Source organism: Onychomys torridus, chromosome 3 (genome assembly GCF_903995425.1).
Source record: "Onychomys torridus chromosome 3, mOncTor1.1, whole genome shotgun sequence".
Classification (NCBI taxonomy): domain Eukaryota; kingdom Metazoa; phylum Chordata; class Mammalia; order Rodentia; family Cricetidae; genus Onychomys; species Onychomys torridus.
Window position 1 is genome coordinate 87,351,396 of NC_050445.1, and position 17,496 is coordinate 87,368,891.

The 17,496-nt window shown below is 42.4% G+C and overlaps 1 protein-coding gene across 5 annotated transcripts in view; it reads right to left on the minus strand.

The window, feature by feature from the left end:
- Positions 1-321: 321 nt before the first annotated feature.
- The window catches only part of Frmd4b (FERM domain containing 4B), a 334,105-nt gene continuing 316,930 nt past the window's right edge, over positions 322-17,496 (minus strand). For all 5 annotated transcript variants that reach the window (XM_036181353.1, XM_036181356.1, XM_036181351.1 and 2 more), the window contains 6 exons: positions 15,605-15,661; positions 13,700-13,847; positions 11,801-11,920; positions 9,374-10,185; positions 6,179-6,311; positions 322-1,919 (listed from right to left, as the gene is read on the minus strand). In XM_036181353.1, the coding sequence (XP_036037246.1) occupies positions 1,799-1,919; positions 6,179-6,311; positions 9,374-10,185; positions 11,801-11,920; positions 13,700-13,847; positions 15,605-15,661 (1,391 nt within the window). In that variant the 3' untranslated portion in view covers positions 322-1,798. The remainder of the gene's footprint in view (positions 1,920-6,178; positions 6,312-9,373; positions 10,186-11,800; positions 11,921-13,699; positions 13,848-15,604; positions 15,662-17,496) is intronic.

The following is a 17,496-nucleotide window of genomic DNA, read 5'->3' on the forward strand; positions in this document are numbered from 1 at the left end:
GGTAGTGTGTGCACATTGAAACAACAGAATTAAACAATATTTTAGGTATCAGAAAGAAAGAAAGAAAGGAAGAAAGAAAGAAAGGAAGGAAGGAAGAAAAAGAAAAAAAAAAAACCAACCACAGTCAATTCCACTAAGACACGATGAAGATAGGATCCCTATTTCTTGGTGTATGTATATATTTAAAAAGTTTATCTTGGAATCAACAAAACATCATAATAGTAAATGAATTTGTATCTTGTCTGAGGTCCGTCTTGAAATGGGGCACCTCAAACTGTGTCTTGTGCACCCTAAACATAAATGCAAGCACTCGAACACATGTTCAGTAGCACACTTTCAGTTTATTGACCTATGTAAAAAAATAATAGGTCTCAAAAAGTCAAAACAGTGAAAGTATATGCAAAAGGCTGTTTCTAATTCCAGAAGGCTATACAAATATGCAAAAAGAAATAAGTTATTATTTTTTTCCAACTTGTGTCATTTTTTTTCCAAAAAATTTTCCTCAAACTTCATTTCTAATGATACAAATGACTAAGGACCGGTTTAACAAATCATTTTTATGTATATATTACATGCTTTGGAATACAAGTAGAAAAACATCCCAGAAAAGCTGTTGAGAAATGTCTCTATTCACAATATGGACAAGAAACTCGTATAAAAGGAGGGAAGAGGAGCACCTTGTGTGGGATTCCGAAGCTGAATACAGAGACAGAGATCAAGCCTGCCTACAAGCATTCCAAATCCTGCAAACAGCCAATGATGAGCTCCTCCAGAGGGGTTGGGAGGTAGTGGAAGCCTCGTGATTCAATCTCCTGCAGCTTGGAGGAAATTCTTTCATGCCCATCTTGTCTGGTCACTGGGTGACTCAGATTTGCTTCTAGAGTTCAGAGCATAGCTTTAACTCTCTACTGTTCTCCACTTTAAGGCACACGATTCGTCTACGATGATACGAGTTGGCTTTGTCCTCTGGGTCCTTTCTGTCATCATCTCGAAACCCTTTCTCAGATCGTGGTTCCACGAACTTTCCACCTCAAGCCTACCATTTCAAAAGACAGGCAAGGTGGAGAGTCACCAGTCTGAGAGAAGTCAGTGTTGGGAAGCACAATAGGGATTAGTGATATGTACCTTAAGAACGTTCTCTGAGCAGAGGTGGCCAGTTAATTCCTCTAGCTGTCTACCATCCAGTTATGGTACAGGATGCTACAGCAATCAGAATGACTAGAATCCGTATTATGGTGCTTATGAAAAACATTACATTTACATTCATTCAGAACTTCATGAAAATCTAACTTCTCTTCAAGTAAGTTTCCAATACTGTCTAAATTGTCATGTATTTTGTAGAAACAGGGTGTTTTCTGTCAGCTCAAGAGTTCAAACCTTGTAACGGTGAGCCACAACTCAGGAACTTCTGGGTTCCCTCTCTCAGCATTCTGAACTGTGCTCTGCAATGTCCTATCCTCCTTTCCAATGAGACAAACTCCCTGAACACGCCCCCAGTTTCAAAGGCTTGCCTTTGACGATTGTTCCCTTCAGAAGAGCTCGCTGTGGGTCAAGGCGTCATGTTGACTCTCTTGACAAGAATCCCACAATAGGATCAGACTTAGTGATGGGTTAGTGCCTAGGGTTTGAAAGGCAAGTCCTCACCCAGGGCTTTGTGGGGCTTAGTGTGTGATTCACTTAAGTCTTCTCTTCCCCCTCGGAGGCCTTTAGTTTCTAAAGCCTTCTAGAAAACGAACACACTCTGCAAGGCACACTAGTGTGAGAATGCGCAGTGCTTGGTCAGGAGGTTCAACTGCATTCAGACTAATGTTCCAGGCTTGGAGTCTTCGTGCCAAAAGAGTCTCTGCTCGCTGCTCTCCAGGTTGTCTTCCAACTGGCTTCCATCTGTACCATCCAGCGGAGTGGTCTCTGCGTACTGTCTGGTAGAGGGAACCAGGAAAGTTACTATGCGAATCAATTTTGCTCCCTCAATACAAACAGTCCAACAGGTTAGAAGGAAGCATTGTTAAGAAAAAATTTCCAGAACCTAGGACAGGAGGCAAAGAGTGTATATTGTTTTCCCAGCACAGTAGAGCATTGTCCAACAGGCACGTAAAAGATTGCTAACTCCCAGGAAGGAGAATTCTACCTTTGTTTAACTTTCATTTACTGTTGATTAGGGTCCAGAAGGTATTAAGTTACATGTTAACTTAAAGGCATTTGTCGGGAAGAAATACCAGTGTATCCTTTGCAGCAGAAAATATTATGGGTTATAGTTTATTGCCCCATTTGACACTGCCTGGCTTGGTGTGTAATTTCACAATCTTCTCCCAGCACTCACTCTTTTCTATTGTTTTGAATGCCCTTTGAAAGCAGTACAGCTCGTTCCCTTATTGATGGTAGGAAAAAGTGAATCTTTGGACACATGCTTGCTTCTTAATTTGTTAACGAATCATATTTTAACTCTTTAAAGAGGCACATTTTGACAACTTTTCAAATTAAGAGAATGAATTTCATGTTTTTCTCAGGGACAAGAAAAATACTTAAAGTTATCAGGGATACCCTGGGATATTCATCATATCCTGAGGGTTTGCAGGCCAAATATAAATTGCCAGTGACCCAGGAAATGACATCATATAGGCATTTTGGTCTGAACGCTGCCAGAAAAATAAAAAAGAAAAAGACATATTTGGATGGTGTATTCATCCAAGCACAGCTTATGCTACAAACGGTTTAGTTAAGCAAACTGCATCCTTTAACAGTAGGTCAACAGAGGTTAGAGAGTTAGTAGACTTTTGTTTTCAATTCCAAACTCTTTTAGTAAAGCCGAGTCAAACAAAACAAAACAAAACAAAAACCTTTGGAAAGAGAGCTTTGGAACTAGATACTATGTAAATTCAGTTTTTTTTTTTTTTTTTTTTTTTTTTTTTTTTTTTTTAGTGTTTTCAGGAAGTGTCAAAGCAAAGTCAGATTTCACAACCTCACACTGCAGCCAAGGAGGGCAAAAATCCTGCTGTGCAGGCAGAGCGCCATACTTACTCCCACTGGCTACACTGAGCAAGACAGTGCTTAACACTGATCTCACTCCGGGAGGAGGAGTCCCAGCCACCCTCTGCGACAGAGGGCCTCGGTTGTGCCTAGTGATGGGAAAGTTAGACAGGAAGAGAAAAGGCAGAGGAAAACAGGAAGTGAGAGACAAAAGTTCACCTCAAAACTGAAGCAGGAAAGCACAAACCTGCCTTTCTGAGACACCCCTAGTGCAAGAGACTTCCGCCTGTCTGCTTTGGGGAGTTCACCAATGCCAAGTTTACCAAACCGTACTGGGGAAAAGCTGCCAATAAAAACTCCTAGCTTTCTATAAATAACAAGACAGCTTATTAGAAAAAAATAAACCCACCCATATGTTGCTGAGTGTTTTTAGACTTTGGTGTGGACAATCTAGAGTTTTCTTCTGCATCGTAAAATTTCTTGTGTCTCTTATTTTTGTTAGCATAACTAATGCATTAATTGTACCGAATAGGGTTCATTATAACATTTTCACATGTATGTGTATTCTGTCTCTTTAAAAAATCATGCTTTTTGTTGGTTGGTTTGCTTTGTTTTTTGAGACAAGGTCTTACTTTATAGCCTAGACTGACCTTAAAATCATTATGTAGCCCAGGCTGCCTACAAGTTTGCAGTAACCCTCCTGCCTTCACCTCCAAGAGCATGAACTACCATGGCAGCTTTAAAAACCTCTTTCCATAAAAATGCACCATGCAATCTTAAGGCAGATTTCTGAAGTTTTATGAATGATTATTGTTGTATTTGCCTTGTTAGTAAGTTAAATTAAAATGATCAGATTTATATCATAGTTTTTAAAATCCTACATAGGACAGGTATGTACTTCTGTAATCTCTGGGGCTTCAATGTTGCCTGTTCTTCTGGAAAACAGGAACTTGAAGACCACACTTGGCAGTTTTGAGTATTAACCCTACTTTGGGGATGAATCCTGAGGAGGTGGTCTGAGTTGCAGACAAACACATCCCACAGGATACTTTAAAATCACTACTAATAAAAAGCGTCATAAAGTTGTTCAACAACTATGGAGCTTTTAGATAAAGCATCATGTATTTAATAATTAGTTATATATGGAAGGTTTAAATGTTTAATTATAGCCATATAAAAGGTGGTGTACACCTTTAATCCTAGCACTTGAGAGGCAGAGATAGGCAATCTCTGAGTTCAAGGCCAGCCTGGTCTACATGGTAAGTTCCAGGACAGCCAGGGCGACACAGAGAAACCCTGTCTTGAAAAATCAAAACAAACAAACAACAAAAAGTTTAACAATATAGGATTAAATTTTTAAGATATTATATTTTTTAAATGAGATGTATAATTTCATACACAATATAAGATGCAAAACTGTATTTACTGCATCTTATGCTCGTGTTCAATGGACAGAGGGCTGTGGAGAAATGTGTCAAATGTTAGTAGCACTGTCTCTGGTTGGTGGGATCATGGCTCCATTGTTTTCTCTTCTAGTCCTTCGTTACTTTTCATGTGTTCTCCACAAGGAGTGCCTGTGAGTGTGCATATCCACCCACACCACAATGGAGCTTTAAATAACTTCCAATTTCCTGTACACTATGTCCCCTCTGACCCCAGACTTCTCTAGTCAGCCATCTTGGTCTGACTGAAATACGTAGGCAGACTTGGTAAAAATAGATTTTCTTCTCAGAATGTTTAGCGGTTCCTGGATTCAGTGAAAGCAGCGTTCATGATATGAGAAACATCTTGTGCACTGACTCAGCAGAGAGGAGAGTGCTGTTCACACACAAGAAGTATTTGCAAATCTATTAGCCGAAGGGACGAGAACTGTGTTGAAAGGGTTCAGCTCAGACTTGGGGCCGCACGTTTTGGTTACGGCGACAAACTCATTTTAGAGCATCATTTTATCCAAGTCCCAGCCCTCTAACATCCTGTGAAGTACGGTTTCACCAAGTCTATTTTGAGCAGGCCCTTTGTTGAGTTGAGACAATTGGCTTCATATTTCAAGCCAAGAAAAACTCTGGTGGAATGCGGGCAAGAAAAACAAGGATTGGGGCACCAAATTCTTCCAATTAGCCTAGAACACCGACTGGCTGGCTCTGCAGGGAGCTGCTAACCTGCTCAGTTTGCTAGCACGGACACTGTACAAGCTGGAGTCCTTCTAAGTTTCTTTCACCGGAACAGCAATGGGATTTAAACATCAAGATTAAATTTTCAACAACACCCAAAAAGAACCCAGAAAATGCTTGTCTTCACGGCCCTGTGGGTGTGGACTGTTGGGGTAAGAGGAAGGAATGAAGCTAATTCCTCCTCTGCAGAAGGGCTGGAAACCATGTAATTCTAAGTCTGTGATTTTGGGGGGAGGGCACTTGTTAAGTTTTATTCTAATCTGTTTGATGCATTTTAATAGGCCTGAGATGGTGCGATAATCATTTGCCCTACCCACCTGCCTATCATCTGTGCCAGGGGAGTTTCAGGGTCATTTGGGGAGAGGCTGGGGAGTTTTTAGAGTCCCACTCTGCCGAACTGTGTTGTGCATTCCCTTTACTGTTTACAAAGAGCTACTTTAAAAGGCAAACAGAGCAGCTGGCTGTGTTCACCCTGTGTTCACAAACACAGAAAGACAGCAAGTGGTGAAATCTAACTGACCAACTGCTGGCTGGACTTTGATACAAAGAGCTTTACTGGGGGAGAGGTATTTTTCCTGCAGTTTTTCTCTTTTCCGGAGAAGACTTAAGTGGACATTATCCACAATATAGTTTTAAATACACCTTTAAAATGGAAGGAGAAAAAAAAAAGCCCATCTGTGGCCCAAGACTTTAATGCCTACAGCTGTAAAGACAGAGCTGAATTTGGATGAGCTAGATGGAGCTCTGAAAACTTGAAATGTCCAGTTGTAGTTTTGGCTTTGCTGGCCACATGCTGTTTGTCAAGGCCATTTAGCTTTGTCTGCAGAGTGTGAGCACAGATGCAGCTAACATGGAGAATAGTGTGCATGGCCATTTTCCAATGAAATATTATTTATTGAATGAGGTGGCAGTTGGGTTTGGCCTGTAGGCTCTTGCTGACCAAATCCCATGTTACATAGCTTCCCACTGGGATTTTAGTGTAGGAGCCAGGTATCCTTAGAAGAAGAGCAAGCTCCTAGAGTCTGGTCATGCTTCCTCACCTGCTGGGAGAAGGTAAAGGATTGTAGATGCTGCCATAGTAGCTGGTGTAGGGAGAATGCACTGGATTTTCGTATTCAGACAGCCCCACGGTTAACTGGGTCCTCCAGTTCCCAGGAGCATTTGTAGAAGACACTAGAAATGAGAACGGGAAGAGAGCACATTAGTTGGAATGTTTCAAGCGAAATCTGCTCAAGGTGCTTCACAGTCAGGTGGGTGTACAATAGAGAGGTGAAAGGCCCAGGTTTGGTTCTGTATTTGCCGGTGCTGGGGACCAGTCTAGGCCTTGCCTTTGCTCTACCACCAAAATAGACCCCTATTTGTGCCAGAATTTGCAGTCAATTCAATTGGTTGGCTTAGTAGCTGAGTGACCTCGGGCAAATAGCTTATCCTTTTCAAAGTTCAGTTTCCTTATGTGTAGAAAGGATAATGACATATATATTCTGTGGTTATACCACCAAGACTAAAGGTAATTATGAACATCTTTAACCTAGTGTAAAATAAAGGACTAACAACATGATAAATATTATTATTAATAGTAGTCCAAAGGAAGGACAAAACATTTTCAATTACACATGTTTTTAAGTAGCCCAGAAAAAAAGGGGGAGGGGGATTCTCATGAAGGGAGAGAATCTTGCCACCCGGGCTCTGGCTATCAGATCATCTATATTCAGCCAGTGACTTGTTGAGACCTGACTGCAAAGGGCAATATTGGCTACTGGCAAGACAGGACATTCACAGTTGTAGAATCAAAAGCAATGGTGCTGGGGAGAGAACCTAGCCAAAGGAGGAAGAGACTACTTTTGCAAAAGGGTGGAACCAGAAGCGGACAAGGGCATGATTTTGAAGCAGAGCCTGATTGAAGGTTCATCACTAGCTTTCACCATCCTCTCTGTAAAACCAGTCCTGCTGCCCGCCTTGGCTACACAAGTGGCACACTGGCCCTGTGCATATGTCCAAGTCTCCCACAGACAGCCCTGGGTATGGTTCTTCCTGCTCTCCATGTTCTGTTCCTGGCTGCTGACCTCTTTCCACACCCACAAGCCACTTGCAATCACCACAGACTAGACACACTTCAAAATGCATTTGTGACCATAATGCCACATCATTTTCACTAACAGATGCAGGGTCCCACAGTGGGTTTCCAAGACTGAGCACTAAGTAAAGGTTCTGAGGCCTTAGGGTTATACTGTTGGAGCTGGGACAGAAGCCCTACTTTCTTATTTGCCAGCCTCGAGGATTGGGAGAGTCATTCAAACTCTCCAAACCAGGTCACCTTAATCATAAAATGAGAACAATAACAAACCCAACCACAGCACCCACCCTACAGCACTGCTGCTGCTCCTATTACAAGGGAGAGCACCCTGGCACAGGGAGCTGCCAAGGAAAGGCGGCTGCCGTCACTCCTGAAACTGAGTCACCACGAGGCCTTCAGGTGGTACAAAATCTGACTAACCAGAAACAGGAAATGCAGCTGTCCGTGTGAATGATGCGTGCCTGTAGACATCTAACTCCAAAGCTATAAAACGGGGCAGGAACGAAGAACATTCCAGAAGGGATTTCAGGGAGCCTTGGTTTCATCCATTTAATTCTTTATAAAGGATGCTCTCAGCCAGGTGTGGTAGGGAGGAGGCCCTGTGAGTTTGACGTCAGCCCAGGACACACCGTAAGATCCTATCTTAAACTGCCAAGGGGGGTTAGGAGGAGGAGGAGGAGGAGGAGGAGGAGGAGGAGGAGGAGTGCTCTTGGTGGCGGAGTCAGCAGAGCTGACACCAGGTCGGAACCAGGAAGTATGAACTCTGTTTTCACCCTTGCCCTAGATACAAAGCCAACAGCCAAGACAGGGTTTTGAATGACACCTGTTTTTCCCTGGGTGTTCCCCTAGCCCTGGGCACCAAAAGCCATGCACAGGAATTTCCAGACCCCTTGTTTGCTTTTATTCTTATGCCCAGGTGTGATCTGTGAGAGCTTTTCGTGCTTCACCCTGAACTTTAAGAGCAAGGCAAGGCATCCTCTAGGTCAAAGCTATAAACCATGAGAGATACCCAGAGGAGCCTCTTTCAGGTGTTAGATGTAGTCATAGGTGGGATAGTCCTAGCAGAAGTCCAAAGTCCTAGAAATAGGAACAAAATGGAACCCAAATACAAGTCTCCATGGCAATGTCTTTTGTCAACAAACTTAGGATTCTTAAAAGTACAGTTCACCCTAACTGTTCCACAGGCTTGGACATCCCCACATATGTTTAAGAGAAGCAGCAAAACTCAGGACCCAGATTTTTGTGAGTCCATTCATTTCTTCAAATCCGAAGCTTACTTAATTTTTATACATTCCTTCAGCTGCTGACTAGACCCTGAACTCATGGAGGACAGACATTGCTCCAGTTCTGAGCTCTGTAGCAGGCAGACCTCTCCTCTACTCCTCCTTCTCTACTTAGAGCAGGTTAGGGTGTGCAGCAGGTGCTCTGCAAAGGTGAGCAGAGGGAGTAGCCAAACCCCATATAAAGGTTAGAAAGGGAATACTTTTGATGATCGAAAATTATCTACACAAATTCCTAGGGTCTTTGGTGATAATGATGGACATGGAATCAGATTTTCAAGCACTCCAGGCAAGTACCCAGGCCCTCAAATTCCTTAAATTAGCAATTCAGTAGAGTATAGTACATACTGAGATAAGATAAAAAAAAAAAAGTATGTAGAAAAATTCTTAACAAATACCAGCGTCTATCAGAATTACTGTAAGCCTTATGCAGGCAGGTACACGAATATTCAATCTTTGAATTGATCACATCTTGGTGGCCAGTGGGAAGGATGCATGCTCCTTAATGCCTTCTGCTCAGCTCATGTGTTTCTTTACTCTTTCAAAATGTCAAACTCCAATGGCGAGACTACATTGAAGAGATGTGGTTATCAACTAAGACCCAGACGACACAAAGCTGTAAAAGCACCAACATGGGACAGCATAGACCAGGTTCTCAGCATCTGTTTCCTAGACTTGATTCTACAAATGGCTTCATCAGACTCTTGTGCTCTGTGGAAGCTGCCGAGTACTATCCAAGTTGGCAGTTCGTACTATGGCTCTACTGAATGGCTACCACTCTTAATGACCTTGGGGACTAATTTCATGACCCTGGGCAGGAGTGGTTTGGGAGTATGACATATGGTAGCCCCAGGGGTGATGTGCTTCCCCAGACATCTTACCTGAAGAGTAGGAAGACGCTCGACTGCTCGGAGAACAGGGCACCTGCAGCCCAGGAAATCCCAGGCACCTCTGTGATCCCCTGTCTGAGTCAAAGCTAGTCTGTGGGCTGTGCCCCTGATCCTTTTGCCCAGAAGCCCTCTGGTACCAGCCACGCAGGTGCTCAGCAACTAAGGCTTTGTGGATGTTTTTGGTGATGTGCTCAGATTTCACGGCAGCCTTCCTTGGCAGCCGGAGAGTTGCGTAAGGGTTATGGGGCACGCGGTCTACCTCATCTTCATGGAAAGACCTGCTGTAGTCCCTCTGGCGTTCATATCCATAGTGAGCAGAGGATCGGTAAGAAGGATTGACACTGTACTGTCCTTCAGTGTCATTCTCATAGACATAGCCACCACTGTAATAGAGGTCACACTCGGCGTATGGTGCATATCCGGTGATATAGTAACCAGAAGGAGGTGGCTCCTGACCCTTTGCGTAGACACCGTTCCTCAAAGTATCCTTTTGTGCCAGGTTGGGCATGCTTCCTGAATTGGAAGTAGAAACATTCTGTTTCTTGGACCTTCTCCTACCCCGGGCGCGGGTGTCCAGAGTCTGGGTGGTATAGTAAGGGCCAGAAGCAGGCGTCACACAGTAATACTCGGAGCTTGACTGGCTGGTGTAGGAAGACCCATCATCGAGGATCTCAGTGCTGCTGCTTCTTTGGGACTTGGAAAGGGTGAAAAATGGCTTGTCACTGTCCATCTCAGAGAGCAGGTGGGACTGGGACTCCAGGCTTCCGCTCCGCTGGCGGAAGTGCTGAGACGAGGGGTCGGGTCTGAAGGAAGAGAAGGGGAGATGAGTGCCATAGGCGACCCAAAGAAGAGAACAGAACACTAGGCTGAGTGAGGGCTGCAGGGATGGCTCCGTCGTAGAGTGCTCGCTGTGTGAGCATGGAAACTTGAGTTCAATACTGCAGCACCCATGTAAAGAAGACACACACACAGTTCCTGTAATCTCAGTACTAGGGAGGTGGTGACAGGCAGATCCCTGAAGCTTGCATCTAGTCAAACTGGTGAGCTTAAGGTTTAATGGGAGACCTCATCATAAAAAAGCAAGGTAGTGGGGCAGTGGTGGTGCACACCTTTAATCTAAGCACTCAGGAGGCAGAGCCAGAGCCAGATAGATCTCTGTGAGTTCAAGGCCTGCCTGGTTTACAGGGTGAGTTCCAGGACAGCTGGGGGGCTGCTACACAGAGAAACCCTGTCTCAGAAAAAAAAAAAAAAAGGTGGAGAGTGATTGAGAAAGTGATTGACCTCTGGTCTCCATATACATGTACAGTCATGCAAATGAGCACCCACATACATGCATGTAGAGGAACACGTGCCACACAAAGAAAGGAAAATGCTGAATGGATTCATCACTTCTGAATTCAATTGGACTTTGCAGGTTCCCAAGTTTGACTACACAACAGAGTCTACCTGTTCATATCACATATAAGTTCTTATCATGATCTTTTATAAGGGAGGAATCAGGTTCTGTTATTGTGTAAGCCAAATCCTTCCTTGAAGCTAGCCATGTATGTATATGTATGTATAAGGATATGCAGCCTGAATTAAAGCTGCTGGAAGATGCCCTCCAACAGGTCTTTGGAGGCTCCTCTCACATAGTGTTAGGTTACATAAGAAGAGAAGAAAGGCAAGGTGGAGTGGAGCCTGGGCACCGGTGCAGAGCCATGGCATGGCTGGCTATTCATCAGCTGTAAGAGTTAGGGCAAGATACTTAACTTCTCTCAGTTTTGCTTCTGTGTTTGTAAAAATGAGTTGGAAATGGTGCCTAATATCCACTTCATATGCTTGCTATGGGCACTAACTCAAATAGCATGGGTAAAGAGTTACAGGGCTGAGGATAGAGCTCAGCTGGTAGTGCTCAACTGGAATGTACAAAGCCCTGGGTTTGGACCTTGGCACCACATAAGCCAGGTGTGTACGTCTATAATCCAGTGCTGAGGTGGTGGAAGCAGGAGGGTGAGGAATTCAAGATCATTCTTGGCTACATAGTGAGTTCAAGGTCAACCTGGACTATATTATATGAAATGGTGTTGCTAAATAAATATCTTTAAGAAATAAAAGAAGATAAAAACACTTAGTACAAAACCCTGCTAATACTTCAAATCTCCACTGCAATGGTTCTCATCCTTGCCAAGGAATGATGAGTGGTAATATCCAGTCGGGGAAATTAAAGTACTGAAAATCCCATATATACCTGGAGGATCAAGGACACAGTGTTTACTCACAAATTAGAAATTTTAAGTTAGCAGGAAATGGGCTAGAATGAGTCGGGGACACCAAGAAGTAGAAAGTTACTTTGAAGGATTTAAAAACACAGCAAAAGCAAGACAAACACTCGAGCCCAAACTGACGGAGCTGAAGTGGTAGAAAGGTGGCCCTTACTCCAGGTGGCTGCTGCTGTAGGCATTGCGCGTCAAGACAGGCGTGGTGGGCATGCTCCGTCCTCCTTGCGGCCGCCTCTCTAGTGTTTTGTAAGGGCTGCTGTGGGTGGACAGCATTTCTCTGCAATGAAGAGGAATTGAAGAAACGATGAGTCTCCTGATACTCCTGGCAAACTTGTTCCACATCGACACGAAACTTACTGGAAGGTAATGGAAAGAGAGCATGGAAGAAGACAGAAGGAGCGTCTCTAGAGGTGAGCATCCTGAGGGTCCTGGATGATTTTTAGCAGAAGCACACGTGGTCTGACTGAGAGTAAACTACAGTGGGGCTCAGCAAGCCCTCCTTTCACCTCTAGTTGTAAACAGTTAAGATTTTGACACATACACAGTGTAGAAAAGAATGGGCGTGGCTGGGTTCCAACAGAACTTAATGTACTTTTCAAACATCACCAACTACCACTTTTGACCTATTCCCTCCAATTTCTTGAAAATAATTTCTTAAAGACTCAGCTCATGGTGGCTGCGTCGATGTAGCCCATGGGCTGTTATCCACTGGTACTCGACTAAAGTGTATCATCTTTAAATTATGTTTTTCTACTTCCCAGAATTCTAAGAACATAACTGTCTAAGGGGAAGGCATAACACGGGTGCCGCAGCACATGATCAGCACACACAGATTCTGGTACCAGCTCCCTACTGCCCAGAAGGAAACTTCCCAAAGAACTGTCTACTTCCTGTGAATGTAAGCAAAGTGCATTATAGCTCAGAAATACAAAAGTAAAGATTTGGGTATCCATAAGGTGAGATCACACACACATTATAAATTTTTTTCATATGTTTTCCTAAGTGTGTGTGTATATATACACAAATACCTACATTTTTTTTTAACAAAAAGAGACCTTACTTTGTATTTTCAATACTTACTTAAAAAATTGAAGTTGCATATAAAATTTTCATATTATTTAATTTTTGTTTATACTTTTTATTTTACTGTTAACTAATTCATTAATTTGTTTAGTTTTGGTTTTGAGGACAGGATCTCTCTTGGTAGCCTGGGCTAGCCTTCAGGCTAGCCTCAAACTTGTAGTAATGCCTCCTTAGCCTCTTGATGTTATACTTAGAGGCTAAGTCACTATTCAGGACTCTACAGTGTAATTTTAGTGACTTCACAATCATTCTACCATGTGGCTTTATGACAATTTATTTAAACAGTCCATGGATTGATAGTTTCTTTAGCACCAAAGCTATAAAATTAAACGATGGAATCCTAGGCCTGACAGAATTTGACCTGAAAGTCTCCCAAAGATGCATGGGTTGAAAGCTTGGCTTGTAACTTGTGAGGTTACTAGAAAGTGATGGAAACTTGGGGGGGGGATGCCGGGGGTGACAAATGGGATGAAGTTAGGCCATGGGGGGGGTGTGTCCCCTGGGAGGGGAATCTGGAATCAGCTACTTCCTGTCTCTCTCTGATTCAGTTACCCCCCAAGGTGAGTACTCTGTTTTACCACGTACTCCCTACCACGGTGCTCCCCTAACCACAGACCCAAAAGGAAGGGGTCAGGTAATCATGGCCTCAAACCTTTTGAAGTCACAAGCTTTTTTATAAGTTGCTTATTTCAAGCTAACATCATCCCCAATCTTGATCATTAAAGTCCTTGCAACTAGATCTAAATCACATAGACTTTGATACCAAGGAAAGAGCCAAGAGCTTTTTCAAAAGCTCTCTTAAGAACACTTCTGCTCACTTTCTACCACAAGCCTCTGGGTTAGTGTCCCTGCCTCAGTTTCCTAATAGAACATTGTCTGGAAGGATAAGTAATGAGAAAGGAAAATGGGTCACTATTTTCGAGATGACAATTCTTCGTTTCAAGGCATCAACCTGAAGATGAGGACTGCTTACCTGGACTGCCTGGTGTCCATGAACTGGTCATTGATGGAGGATTTTCTGAAGTGGATTCGCTCAATACCAAGAGACTTGGGGGGTAGAATTCTTGGAGAATGAGGTACTGAACTTGGTCGCTGCCCAGCAAGAGTGAAGGAGTCATTGGCTAAAGGGAGTCAAAAAGCAAATGAATCAAGATGAGCAAATTAGTAAATGAATAGCTTGTCAGTCTTTCACAAAGAAATCAACAGATCAGATGAACAACAGTTCTTCTCAAGACTATATTTGTAAAAATATGTAGTAGGAACGCATACATTTTGTAAAGTTAAGTTTTATAATTAGTATGTTAGGAAAAAAGAAATACTGAGATCTGAACCAGTTCTTCTCAGTGTATAGTGACCACTGTGAGTAGGTGGGAAAATCACTCAGGTGCAGTGGGTGACAGTGCCACGTTCAAAAACTTTTATTAGAGAAAATCTGCAATTTGCCAGGTGTGGTGGTGCATGCCTTTAAGCCCAGCACTGGGGAGGTAGAGGCATGAGGATTTCTATGAGTTTGGGGCTAGCCTAGTCTATATAGTGAGTTCCAGACAAGCCAGAGTTAGCTAGTGAGACCCTGTCTAAAAAGAAGGGGGTTAAAAAGAGGTTTTGGCTCCCCTTTAAAGACCTCTGAGGTCACAGGCTTATCCTAGGGGTTTGGGCTATGTTGTTGTAGACATGGTATGCTCACCACCAACTTATACACTTTCAAAAAATGAATAACTAGTGTGTCGGATTACAGCTCAAAGTAAGGATCCTGGAGTTGTGAGATTTTACTTTATTGACCACCAAGTTCAGAGAAGCAGCAGTGGAGGCTGGGGCAGGGCAGTGGCTTTGGAATTCTTCAAATCACATCAGATAGAAAGCCAATCAACTGATTCCGTGTAGAGGATTACAAGGAAGTACTCAGTCCCTTGATATGAAACACATTACATCCCAAAACACACTGAACTAATATTGGCCACTCTAACACACATTATTTACTTATAGGAAATGGCAAAAATGATAGGAAATCAAACCCATAAAATGTGCCTTTCTTCCTAAGTAAAATAAAATCAATTCCCACTTCTCCAGAAAGCAATGATATGCAAAGTGTACACTATAATTTCCTGGTTTGATGCTGGATTCCAGATATGTAAAACATCACCACTGGAAAGTGTTAGGGGAAGGACTGTGTGGCTAACACAGTTCTGAGTCTCTAGTTTTTTACAAAGTTAAAAAAAAATAAAAGGACTTTAATATCAGACAGACAGACTTACTTGTGCTATAAATTTCTGATTGGGTGGTCCTGTTTTAATATGCTGTGAAGATGACAATTATAGACCTCTCTCCTCAATCATTTGTATAAATAAAGTTAGTTTATTCTACCTTTCCCCAAAGAGGGACGGGTAGACTTTCCTTTTTTTTTCTAAACTCTTCGTTACATAATCTTATGGTTAGAACTCATTATGTAGCAAAGGAAAGACTTGAACTTTGGTCTTGCCTCTACCTTCCAAGTACTGGGACAATAGGTATGCAGTCTCATGCCTGCATCAATTTGGTCTTGGTGATCAAACCTAGAGCATCATGCATGTTAGGCATTCTACCGGCTAAGCTGCATCCTATACCCACGTTTAATTAAATTAAAAATTTCCTTAGGGGTGGGAGACAAGGCTCAGCTGTTAAGAGTTCTTCCAGATGACCCGAGTTCAGTTCCTAGCACCATGTCAGAAAGTCTTACAAAATGGCCTCTAACTCCAACTCTTTGAGTACCCCCACACGTGGTCTACACATACAAACGCACACGCACGCATGCACGCACGAATAAATAAAAATAAGTGTTTTAAAAAATGGCCTTCACATTTCAGAGTACCTAATATTTTTAAATAAAAAGGAAGTCACTTACGATCATCATAGGTGGTGGTGTCAGACAAAGAACTACTTTCTGATGGAATTATGTCTTCTGTGAATAAAAATAGCCATCTTTAGTATAATTGTGCATTTATACAATTAGAATGAGTTCAGTGAAGCAATTTTCAATGGAGTGCATTTTATTTTCATTTAGATAAATGTAAGCAATTACAGTGCATTAAGAATAATTAGTTGTTGTTGGAATTACTTTCGTTCTACTGGAGGTAAAAACATCTGACCTATTGTGCAGATGTTATAATGGATTAGTCATTCCTCGGTATCCAGAGGAGACTGCTTTCTGGTCTCCCCAACAAATCTGAGGGTGTCCCAAGTTCCCTTGGATACTGTGAATACTGTCTTTATTACTAATATGGTATGAATGTTGTATAAATAGTTGCTATATTGTAGTTTTATCAAATATGTGCTTAGTACAAAGACAATTTTCCCCCAAATATTTTGACCTGAGGCTGGCTGTATCTACAGATGTGGAATCTGAGGATGGAAGGGCAGATTATATTTCGTTTTCCTTCTCCATTACTTTCTCTATCTCTTCTCTCTTCTCTTTCTCTCTCTGGAGACACAGTCTTATATAGAAGCCCAGGCTGCTCCTGAACTCTCTACATAACTAATGATGCTTCTGTGTCCCAAGTGCTAGGATTACGGGGCATATACCACAATGCCTGTTTTCATGTGGTACTGGGGACTAAACCCCATATTCATGTATGCTGGGCAATACCAACTGAGCTACATCTTCAGCTCCTGACTGTATCACTTAGAATAGGACTCATATCTACAGAGTTTGGGTCTTAAGCTGGTTTGCAATGTTTTTTATGCATTGAAAGGAAACTGCATTCTATATTTGTTCTAGGGAGCTGCCTTGTGCATAATAGAAACTATGTCTATTTACTAACCTGAAGCAGCACTCTTACCCTCAATTTTGACAACCCAAAATGCCTGCAAATATCATCAAATATTTCTAGGGTGTGGTATGGAGGCCAAAATTGTCCCTACTTAAGAATCACTGAAGGGGTTGGGGATTTAGCTCAGTGGTAGTGCACTTGCCTAGCAAGCGCAAGGCCCTGGGCTTGGTCCTCAGCTCCGGGGTCGGGGGAGGGACAGGGACACAAAATAAAGAATCACTGAATTAGAAGACTTGAGTTTAAATGTCATTTTTGTCATTTATCATTTTCAGGAGCTTGGGCAAGTTGGCTTTGCTCTGCAATGGGGATAATAACAGGGCCTATTGCATAGTGCTGAGATGAGCCATTTGATTGACTAGTGAGGCGAAGACCTTAGCCAGCTCCAGGCACACAACAAATGCTAGATAAATACCAACTATATGGGCTGGAGAGATGGTTCAGCAGTTAAGAGCACTGGCTGCTCTTCCAGGGGTCCTGAGTTCAATTCCCAGCCACCACATGGTGGCTCACAGTGGGATCTGATGCCCTCTTCTGGCATAAAATTGTACATGCAGATAAAGCACTCATACATCAAACAAACAAACAAACAAACAAGTAAATCTTTAAAAAAATACCAACTAATTTTATTATCCATACTTGGCTGTCTGATTGGAAATGACAGCCATAGTGCTCTGAGCATTTCTGTTACCCATTTGGTAAAAAGAAATATCTCTGATATGTTGATATATATATATATATATATATATATATATATATATATATATATATATATATATTGCAAATCATTCCATATTCTGTGTCAACTGTTTTGGTGGAAGGTTCTAACCAAATATAACGCCTCCATGTAAGCTTTAAAGCCATTATGGAGGAACTGTCTTCATTCAGACTCAAATGCTATTCTTTATCAAAGCCAGGTGGACTCTCTCTTAATTAGACACACAGCGAAACTTGAAGGCGAGGTGCCAGA